An 11,422-nucleotide genomic window follows, 5' to 3' on the forward strand; every position below is an offset into this window, starting at 1 on the left:
TGCCTGGAAGCTCCAGGGACTGCCAGGAGGCCTCTGGCCAAGCCGTCTTGTGGCAATTGCCACTGACCAGTTTTTTGATCCTCAGAAGCAGGAGAGGAGTGGGTGGATTTAGTTTGAGCCAAGAGGGGAGGGGCTTTCCTTACTTAGCTGCAGAATTCCTATAAGGAACAGTTACTTAGCTCTGCTCACCTACTTTGGGGCAGCTAAAAAAAGATCCCATTTACAAAACCCTAGTATCCAGGCACTTACACATACACTGGACACACTAGAGGAGAGTGGTAGCATCAGGACACCGTGGGGGCCCCTGAGTGATCGTTCATGTGTCCTTCAGGAAGACGCAGGCAGAATCCAAGGCAGAGAAGGAAGCCAAGAAGCCAACCATCAAGAAGCCTCTCAACGCCTTCATGCTGTACATGAAGGAGATGAGAGCAAAGGTCATTGCAGAATGCACACTCAAGGAGAGCGCTGCCATCAACCAGATCCTGGGCCGGAGGGTGAGGCCACGGGGCAGGTGGGCTGGTAGGGGCCGGCCCTGACTACCTTCACCCCGGTGCAGCCTGCTGACTCCCTGATGCACCTCCATCTGCCCCCCTTTCCCATTGCAGTGGCACGCACTGTCCCGGGAAGAGCAGGCCAAGTATTATGAGCTGGCCCGCAAGGAGAGGCAGCTGCACATGCAGCTCTACCCAGGCTGGTCGGCGCGGGACAACTACGTGAGTGGCCAACACACAGTAGGGGAACCTTCAAGATGCCAGGCCACAGTCTCACCAGGGAAGTCGGGACTACTGTCCTGAAGGCACAGAGGAGGAGGGGAGGTGGTGGAATAGAGGGTCCAAGGACTCCCATGGCTAGCTCAGAAGAGGATCAGATGAGGGGAGCTGCCCCTAGAGGCAGGCTCATTTTCCCCAGGATGTACTTCCACACAGGGCTGTTGTCCAGTACTTGATTGGGCTACATCAGCACAAGCGGAGGAAGGGGCCCGGAAGTCACCTCCTGCATTCAAAAAGGAGACCAGTGTGGGAAAGGGAGGAGGAGACCCCAACTGCCCCGTGGTAACCTAGCAAAAAGTGCAATCAAGAAACACCAAGGGCCCCCAAGTCAGAGGGCACTGTGGACCTGGAATCCCAGCGGCAGCCAGACTAGGCAGCAGGCTGCAGGTGTCCCAGCCACTCGCTCACTGGGGTTACAGTGTCCACCTCCCAGCATCCTCTGAGCATCCTCCGCTTTGCTCCCTGCAGGGGAAGAAGAAGAGGCGGTCACGGGAAAAGCACCAAGAATCCAACACAGGTGAGGCCTTCCCTCGGCAGTAGTGGAGGCTCCTCTCCAGGTCCCCAGCTCACGAGCGGCCCTGCTCTGGCCCAGGAGAGGGGCAGAGTACTGAGCCATGAACCTTCAGGGCCTGGGCCCTCTGGAAACGAGGCCTGCATCTCACAAGTCAACCCCCCACAGGAGGAACAGCTACACTAAGTCCCAGGGAAGACCTGCAGAAGCCAATTCTTAGAGCAGTGCTTTGTGACCCGCCACACACACCCCCTTGCAAGCCCTGCTAGCGGCCAGCCTCTGCCAGAGAAGCTAGTGAGGAACTGTTTGATTCAAGACTAAACCCAAATACTGCATCCTGGTTAGTTCTGCGGAGGTGAGCAGCAGGCTGTCTGGGTGGAGGTTGAGCCAGGCCCCACGCCTGAGCCCAGTAGTCACACAGCCTGTTGGCTGGTGCGTAGCAATTTCTCTTATCACCCCACCCCCAGTTCTCACGGAGGTGCAAAGTGCACTGTATAGAGGACCCGGGAGGCCGCACCCTGCCCCCACTTCACACTCCGCATCCACCATCCACGAGTGACTTTCTCAGCTGTGCTGCCCCACACAGGGAAGCTGGAGGCTAGGACTGGGGCACGGGAGAGTCCTCAGTCCTTTTTCTAAGGTTGAACAATGGGCTTTACTTTCCTTCTGGAAAAGTATGTAGCATAGGCTTAAACTACAGCCCCAGGGGATATGGGTCAGGCAGATTGCACACTGGCAAAGATGAAGAAAAACTGGATAAAATGGGCAGGGAGTTGGTGGGGGTGGGGGTGCCCTAAGGCAGAAAAGGCTTGATCCCTACGGGCCCCCCAGGTTCTTCTCTGAGCTCCCTTGCTGCAAAGGGCCCCGCAAGCCACAGAGAGGAGCCAGTCTGATTGATAGGGTCCCCTCCCTCCCCACCCCCGCCGTTCTTCCCACTGCCTCTACACTGCCAGCTGGGTGCCACCCTTTCCTGATACCTTGGCTTTGGGCCCTGGGGCTCCCACTAGGGCTGGCTGTGCCGTGGAGAAGCCCTTGCCTGTAGGGACTGTGGGGTATCTGTGACTGGCTAACACTGATGTTACCTCTTCTTTCTGGGCCCTGCTCTGCCCTGCTGCCTGCCTGCTCGCCCTCTGCCCTGCTCTGCCCCTCTGGCATGGCTGTGAGCAGACCCTGGCTCGCCTAAGAAATGCCGTGCTCGCTTTGGCCTCAACCAGCAGACGGATTGGTGTGGTCCGTGCAGGTGGGTTTGTCCCCACCACTGTCCTCCCTTTGCTTCAAGCTGCTTCCCTTACTCTCTGCACATGTTCTGCTGGGCCTGCTGCCCTCCTTTGGCCCCTAGCCCCCAACATACCCGCAGACTGGGGAGCCCATGCCTCCTAAGAATGGGAGTGAACACAGAACAGCTCGTGGGGAAGACCACTTGGGTCTAAGAGGAAGGAGAAGGAGAGACAATGCTCTAGGAGGAAAGGAAAGGCAGACTTAGAAGGTATTTCTGGTACCTGGTGCCCAGGGTTCCCTGGTAATGTTGGTCTGGTGCTCATCAGGCCTAGCAGGTCCTCAGCAGACAAATCACACACACAGCATTTAAATGGCCTGAGCCCCTGTTGCCAGGCCTCAAAGTCATCATGGTCCACCAGCTCCCTCACTTCTTCCAGTTGGGATCCCTGCTGTACCATACCGAGCCCTTAATTGTAAGAATAACAAAGTGACTGTAGTAGAGAAAAACCTGAATAACCTAAATGCCCAGTGGCCATGTGACTTATATCATGTACCTACTGAGACCAGAGGGCTCAGAGAGGTAGGGAGATGAACAGAGGTACCCCTGGTACCCATACTCAGGCCCTGTGGCATTAAACCTGTATGTTTCACCATACAACAGAGAAATATTTGTGTATAGGAAAAGAAAGTATACCTACCAAATGGCTAAAGTTGCCTAGTTGAGCTTCAGGCCAGGCCTGCTAGGGCCAAGGCTGAGGCTGCTCCAGGCAGTAAGTTCACTGACTCTAGGAAATACTTGTCCAGCCCCTATGCGTGCCCACCGTGCTCCCTGTCCAAGGGCAAAGAGGAATTTGGGGGAAATAAGTTATGTGTGTGTATGTACACATGATGGGAGGCAACCCTGTTCTCAGAGGAGGCCCTATTCCATCCATTCCACGCTACTCAGAAACAAAGTGTGGTCCAGAGAATAAGATGGTCAGAATGGATAGGACAAGTCACTGTCCATTTCTTTCCCTTCTCTGCCCCTAGCCTAGCTCTGAGCATTTGGATTGCTCAGCCCTAGAAGCCACAAGCCCATTGCAGCTCCCCTTCCTTAATCAGATCTGAGCTCCACAAACATGTGAAGCAGAGCCTCTGCAGCCTAGACTAGGAGACAGCTGCCCTGGAAGATAGCAGGCAGCCCACAGGCCAAGCTAGAAAAGGTCCCAGTGCCACCTTGTGGCTCTGCTGGGAGCTGCACCTGTCCCAGGTCTGGGCCAGGCTCAGCAGTTGTAGCGCTAAGCCTGAAGGCACAGGCATATCACCTAAGTCATGGGGAGCTAGGCCTATGCAAGGACAGCATTTTCTGGTTGTGGAGTATGACTAGGAACTCACCCTCTGTTTACAGATAACTCTCTTCACTATTCCTAGGAGGAAAAAGAAATGCATTCGGTACTTACCCGGAGAAGGCCGCTGCCCCAGCCCCGTTCCTTCCGATGACAGTGCTCTAGGCTGCCCCGGGTCCCCAGCTCCCCAGGACTCGCCCTCGTACCTCCTGCTGCCCCACTTCCCCACAGAACTGCTTGCTAGCCCTGCGGAACCGGCGCCTACATCACCAGGTCTCTCGGCCACTCTCAGCCTCCCAGCCCCCTGGGCCCCCTCAGGCTCCTCACAGCAACCTGCAGAGTACACAGGTACAGCAACAGGAATCTCAGAGGCAGGCAGCCTAGCACGCACAGGACACATGGCTTCCTCCAGGGGCCCACCCTCTGAGAGGAGACCACAGAGCCCCAAAGCACGTGGAAGCCGGCCGGGGGCCCTGTTGGCTCCCTCTCAGAGTCCAGGCCCTGGAGATTTCAGAGGCTGCACATCTTCTGCCTGAACATGGGGCCATCAATTCAAACTGCTCCAAGGAGTGGGAATTAGATCTGCGTTGTGTCATTTGATTAAGGGCATCCCCTCATGCCTATGGCAGACTGGATCTATTCTTTTTACCATCTCTCTTGCTAGCCAGATGCCCCTCCCTGCCTCCCTTGCTTTTCTGCTATAGGTCATAGATGGACTGGACTGAGCCCAACTGCTTTCCCTACTTCCCCCACCCAACCCCACCACTGCCACACCCTCCCCATACCAGATACTTCATGGACCAAGAACAAGCTGGTTTACCAAACAATATGTAAGCATGGTCACAACCACAAAGCTCAAGACAACAGTGCTTCTCTCTTAAGGGCCTGGAGAAGCCCTGTTTACAGAAAACCAGCTGCTATCTGTAAGCTGGACCAAAGGAAGCTTCTTGCCACGTTCTTTGGAGCTTACAAGAAGAGGAGTGAATGGAATAGGTTAAATTTAGGCCTATCACCCTAGCCAACAGGAATAACCTGACACTACCTTAAAGGCAAGTGTGGGTGGTGAGGGTATGTGGCTCTAGTTCAAATTACTCGGAAATGTTTCCTAAGTAACTCAACCACCTAAGAAGCCCTGATACCAAATGCCTCAGTCACTAGTGGCTGCAGTCAACGGTTCAAGTTAGTCATGGCTCAAAATCCTGTGTGCATCCCTACCCGCTCTTGAGAGCCTTTTTCACAGATCCAGTTCCAGCCTATCCACATCATTCTAGCCAGCTCTCAGACAGTTGTAAGAGGGCAAACCAAACCTCAGGACAGCCAGTGCCTATCTTCCAGCATTGAAAGTAGGCCAGCTTCAGTTTCCCTATCAGGCTGCAGGAAGAAAGACTATTACAACCAAAGCAAGGAGCCCAGAAAACCTCTAGTGGTGGACATCGGGTTTGCACCACAGCCTACTTTAACCCATTTCTGAGCCAAGCTTCAACCCTGAGCCTTAAAAAACAAATCTTTTTTTAACTTAACTTGGGTTTTTTGCCTCCTCTTCACTGTACATAGCCTGAGTCCAAAGAGAAAGGGCTACCCCCGTACCCACACACCCCCTCAACAAAAGCCTTTAGTTCCTACTTCAGCCACTGGCTTCTCAGAATCCAAAGATCATATGTTCTGGTGTAGTGTTGCAAGAAGTCTTGAGAGAAAAAAGGACCATTGTAGTATTCAAAATATTTTTGTATTGTTAATGCATATCACAGAAAAAGTTTTCTGATATGAGAATAAAGATACTTTTTACTGGGTTTCTTTTTCAAAGCTTGACTCTGAGGAATAAGCTGTTTCAGTGACAGAGTATAACACTCTTTCCTTTTCTTCTCCACAGCCACAAAGTTTATTCTCTATTATGGGGTACACATGTTCTCAAGACCTTGAACCTACACAAGCCAGGGATTGACTCTTGTCATCTCTCCTTAAGGGGCTTGGGCCCTGCTCCAACCCAGAGAGCGGGGCTCATGCTAGGTATAAGTTCCCATTGCAAGCCTTGATCTTAACCCCCCAGTCCTCTGAGCTCACCTCTGATGCACGCGCAGGCCAACCTACCCCACTGCTCATATGACAATGGACTGGAAACTGCCGCCACAGCCCCTAAGAAAACCCAACCAGAAATAGGTACGTATCATCACTGGGCTCCATTTTCCTCTGAAGGCAGAGATAAAAGACACAAGTACATAGCCTATTTTGAGGAAAACATGAACACACAGGAATCTTTTATAACCTGGTATCATCATAAAATCCAAAAGATGGGTATTTTAATAGCACCCTTTCCTCCCAAAGACTGTAAGGTACATGAAGTATTTCTTGAAGTAGTCATATTCTTATACAAAACTTCTGAAGACTGATAAATCTACAATCTACTTTTTCCACAGCAGTTTCCATCATGTTAAAGTATAAACTTCTTGAGACCCATCATGAATGTAAAAGGTGTCACAAAGCCACCTCAAGAGGTCAGTCAACCATTAGGTACAAATGGTGGGCAAAAAGTATTACAACAGCCAGCTGCTGGGTCACCATAATTTATTGTTAATTTTCACTGAGCAGAGTTAGGTTTTTGGATTTTATGTTTAAAAATACAAAGAAAGTCATCTTCCAGAGTAGTGTCTATTTAAAGTAGGCCACTGAAAGTTGTAATCCTAGACTTGCTTTTTTCTGCAAGGGTGCTAGAGGAGACCAGTCATTCTCTTGACATCTGCCCCATTTAAAGAATTCCACTCTGGCTACTGGCCTAGTTGTTTCAAAAAACATTTTAACCAAGGCTTATGCAAGACTGGGTTGCTGCATCTGATCTGGTGTCTTATTTACAGCACAGGGTGGGGGTACATAACAATGCACTCTTTGTGTATGTGAGGGTAAAGAGGGGGGCTTTGGCAACTTTGTTAAAATCAAACCAGCCCTTTAAAAGAAACTGACTTCAAAGAGGAAACTCAAATCTTCCTAGATCATACCAGCACATTCCTGTGAGGGCACAGGGTGACTTTGAGAGTGTAGCCCCAAATTCGATTTCAAATACCACAGCAGTCCCACCTCATTTCCAGCCAAAAACACGCCGTTTTCTGAGACATAAGACAAGACATCCCAACCTCCCTTACACATTCCTAGACAACTGGCAGATTTGCTTAAAATACAGATCTTGATCCCTCCCCTGCTACAGCTGCTCCCCCTGCCCTCCTAGGCTCAGAAGACATGGTGAGGGCTCAGCCCAACAAGCTAGCAGGGCCTTCCCAAGTCTCCCAATTTGAGGGTGTTTCCCCCTTTACAGGAAGCTCTGTGGCTAGACTCTCTTCTGAACTGTAACATTCTGGATGGCCCAGAAGCAATGCTGCCCAGCCCTATGCAGTGTACCGTAAGCCTGGCTAGGAAGGCCACATGTGCAGTGAAGCAGAATGGTTCTTCACATTGTTCCAAAGAATAAGAAAGGGAATCAGTTCCTGCATGCATTTCTACGGGAAAAAAGGAGCAAGGGTAACACAGACTTGCCAGGCCTATAAGATGAGACCAAAAACTAATTCATTATATTAAAAAAGCTGAGTTGGCTTTTCTGTGAGGTTAGAAAAGCTGCTTTAGCATGCCTGTTTCTCAGGTCTCTTGAGAGCTTAAGAGTTCACCAAGGGTCCTTGAAACAGAGCTGGCCACCAAAGCAGAACCTGGTTCCTAGGTTGTGTCAACTCCCCCAATCCCAACTACTCCGATCACCTTCTGTTTCAGATCTCAAATCACCATGGGCTTCTTTTTAACTCAGGCTCCCAAAGTCTGTACTGGTCTGCTTGTCCACAATGGGCAGTGGGGGTCTGAGAGGAGCTATAACTGAATGTACTCGGGGAGTACAGCAGGGAGTTTTACAACAGAGAACATAGATGGGGATATTCCCATAGTCAATTCCCTCGAATAAAAGCCCACCTTAGATCAAGAGACATTTTGAAGTTGTTAAGAACAGTATGGGACTGGACAAAGAGTTAACTGGAAAAGGCATAATTCTGTCCTAGGGTAGAGGTAGGAACTATCCTATCCCTAGCAGTCCCCATGAGTTAGGTCACTAGCAACCTAAAGTAAGGGATATTTCAGCAGCTATGAATTATAAGGGAGATAGTTACTAGTTCAGGCTGACACTTCTTTTAAGTTCACCTGGGTCTCTGGACCAGATGTTCCTTTTTTATTCAGGTGTTCTCACATTCCTTTATCTGAAGTCTTGTTCTTTCAGGCATGTGCAGTCAATGACAGGGCGGGGGGGGAATGGAGGAGTAGAAATTAGGTTCTAGCCACACACACAGCCACTGTGAAAACTCTTGAATATATATATCTAAGTTTCTTCTGTATCCCCACCCTTCCTATAAGCCTCCTACTACAGAAATATCTGCAAAGCATCTGAAGCAGGTAAAAGAGGTTGTGAAATGGCACATTCAGCACACAAAGGAAAAATACCAATTTGCAACATATACAGGTGGAAGGTTCTGAAGGTGAGAGTACTTTTATGGAATAGGCTGATCCTCAGAGTGAAAGAAGAGGCCGGCATATAGCAGGTTAATAAGTTCAGCAAATGACTCCTGAACATGTCAAGTTCAGCAGTGTCAGAAGATCATGAGAACTAGAGACATGGAAGCAGGTATTGTTGTGAGCAACTATATTCCTCCTGCAAAATGCCTCTCAGTATTGGCACACAGACCAGATATTGCCAACAGTGCAAAATACTGCAAGGAAGCAAGTATGTTATCCGTAAGTTAACAAACTGTCACTCAAAAGAAGTCCCACACTGGAAATCGCTCAAACAAGAGCCCCTTCACCAACACCTTTATGCCACCAACAATGCTGATAATCCACTGACAACTCAACAGGAAGGATAGCATTCAGCCTACCTGCTTAGGTGTTCAAATGGCTAAATCTTGGGCTAAGGGACATGTTCTAAACTTACATCATTCTTCATCTTGTGTACACATACAGTTCTTACTCATCCTGTTTTTTGAAGGTAGTGACTTTTAACAATAGTAACCAAGAAAAAGGCATCAAGACTCTAGTTGTAAAGTCCTCAATATTCAGAATACTTTAATAATAATAAAAACATTCTAGTTCACTCAAGAACTGCACTGCCTAACATGAGTCTGATGAATACTCTTTCTACAATGTCACCAAAATTCTTTCACCAATCCAGCTTTAATATCTCTTTCCAGACTATATTCTCTAGCAGGCCTAATGACACCCAACTTCTGCTACTAGTTCCAGACTGAGCACACTGCTTTCTCCCTCACCTTGGCATCCCTCCACCCCAACCAAATCCAACTTGACCTTTGAAACCAAGTTCTTCATGGAACCTTTCCTAGACCCTTCCAGCTCTGCAGCCCCCATTTGCTCACTAATGTTCTGTCTCAGAACATTTTTATTATTCATTTCCTCCCAGCAGTATTTATCTTTGCCTCCTAAGCTACACCAAAATCTCCTACGAAGGCAACTATGTCTTATACTTCCTACAAAGAAGCCAGGAGCTACACTTCAGGGATTTAACCATTTCATGTGCTTACCCTTTACTTGCAATCTTCTCCCTTATTCCCTTCTGGTTTTCATACAAATCCAGACAATTGAAGATTATCACCTTTTTAAAGCACAAGCAACTCATAAGGAGAACATTTATTTGGTACCTTCCCATTTCAATGTATACTGAGCTTTATAAAAATAATCAGAAACATCTTCAAATGGAACTGGTGGCAACCAAAAGTTAAGCTTTGAAAGATGAGATTCTGACGGATGTGGATAAGGTAAAGGCCGTGCTCAGATCAAAGGGTCTGCTGCTCTCTTTCCCTGTGGAAACCACTTCGTCTCCCTGTTCAAACTGCCGTATTAAGAGCCTAGGCAGGACTTCCCCGGTGGCACAGTGGATAAGAATCCGCCTGCCAATGCAGGGGACACAGGTTCGATCCCTGGTCCAGGAAGATCCCACATGCCGTGGAGCAACTAAGCCCGCGCGCCACAACTACTGAGCCTGCGCTCTAGAGCCCGCACGCCACAACTACTGAAGCCCGCGTGCCTAGAGCCCGTGCTTCACAAGAGAAGCCACCACAATGAGAAGCCCACGCACCACAATAAAGAGTAGCCCCCGCAAGCCGCAACCAGAGAAAGCCCGCACGATGCAACGAAGACCCAACACAGCCAAAAAAAAAAAAAAAATCACGTGGTTTAGAGTATCGGCCTGCCCTGAGTCATGTGCCTATAGTGACTCACTGACTCACTCCAGCTAGTTCCAGACTAAGTTCAGAATTACCATGACACCATGTTACAGAGCTGCAGTCCTAGCAGTCTACCAAGTTACAATATAGATCTTGCTTAATCAATTCCAGCAGCTGATGTGTTCAAACAGTTGTAGAATAAACAAATCACAGCTATAATGCCACTTCAGGGATCTGTAACCTAAAGGGATGCCTCTATGAATCTTTGGAAAAATATACAAACTGTAAAGCAATACCTACTTTGTATATTAAAAGCAGATTTATGAAGGCGAGCTAATAAAATATAACAGCACCTCAAAAGAGGTTAAGAATTATTAGAAACTGTTTGAGAGCGCACATCCTTAATCCGTGACAATGTTAGGGAGAAAGTAATAAGCTAACATTCAGAAGGCGGCTGGTTTACTTTCGATCACAAGTGACCCAGAGAATCAATGAAAAGCTGAGAAGCCAAAGGACAGTCACAGAGGAGTCTTCATCACCAAGAGCACCACACTGCAGGTAGCTACTATTTCCAACTTACCCAAGACAAGGTAGGCACTAAGAGGCAGAGGCAGGACTCCAGCCTCAGTTTGACTTCATGCTACAGCATTAGCTCAGAATACTGGGAAATGAGAGGGCAGACAGGAGAGAGTGTGTCTTTGAAGACAGGTTTGCTATTATGGATAATGGGAAAGGGCCACTCACTTTCCTTGGACAAGGTGAGAGCCTGGAAAACTCTTGGTAGACATATTAAAGAAACAGAATATAACAGGGAAGAGGGAAGAGGGAAAAGGGTAGGAAAGTGTTACAGCCAGTTTGAAGGGCCTCTTAATATGCCTATGATTTATTTGGGTACATAATGTGCACAAATTGCCTATTTTCTCTTGGATGAGCTGTCAGATTTCTGTTAAACATGAGAGTTTAAGATTATCAGGAATTTTTGTTTGTTTAAAGACAAGGACCAATGTCTACAAAGTCAAGAAGAGAACAAAATTTTAAACTACTATATTGTCTGTCCACTCAATCTTACATATTCAGAAAGATCTCAGTATCCTTTAAATATGGGTAGTGATGATATTTAGTCCTGTAATTGTAACAATTCTTGGGGGTTACAGATCAACAGCTAATAGTAATAGGCTCCCGCTTCCTATAAGCTGATACTTCCTTTCCAAACTAAATAGAGCATATGCTAACAATCCTGAACTTTCAGGAAAGATATGTTTGTTATGATATTGCTAGGGATATACTTGAGGTAGTTAAACTTTTGGCAAGAGTTGACCATTGGGAAATAGCAGAACTGAGACACTCCAGCTAGAAGTGAATGCTGCTACCTTCCCCACTAAAACCAGAACAAATGGAAAA

The 11,422-nt window shown here is 48.2% G+C and overlaps 1 protein-coding gene and 1 long non-coding RNA gene across 5 annotated transcripts in view; both read left to right on the forward strand.

Annotated features, from left to right (window-relative positions):
• TCF7 (transcription factor 7) overlaps positions 1-5,614 on the forward strand; it is a 32,613-nt gene extending 26,999 nt beyond the window's left edge. For 2 of the 4 annotated variants that reach the window (XM_082380987.1, XM_082380989.1), the window contains 4 exons: positions 332-494; positions 606-713; positions 1,239-1,287; positions 3,887-5,614. In XM_082380987.1, coding sequence (XP_082237113.1) covers positions 332-494; positions 606-713; positions 1,239-1,287; positions 3,887-3,909 — 343 coding nt within the window. In that variant the 3' untranslated portion in view covers positions 3,910-5,614. The remainder of the gene's footprint in view (positions 1-331; positions 495-605; positions 714-1,238; positions 1,288-3,886) is intronic. The other 2 variants (XM_082380986.1, XM_082380988.1) reach the window with 1 other exon arrangement.
• Positions 1-11,422, forward strand: part of LOC309622826 — a 377,150-nt gene that overhangs the window by 252,112 nt on the left and 113,616 nt on the right. The gene's annotated exons all lie outside the window — the stretch shown is intronic.

Source organism: Balaenoptera borealis (genome assembly GCF_965194805.1).
Source record: "Balaenoptera borealis genome assembly, chromosome: 2".
Classification (NCBI taxonomy): Eukaryota; Metazoa; Chordata; class Mammalia; order Artiodactyla; family Balaenopteridae; genus Balaenoptera; species Balaenoptera borealis.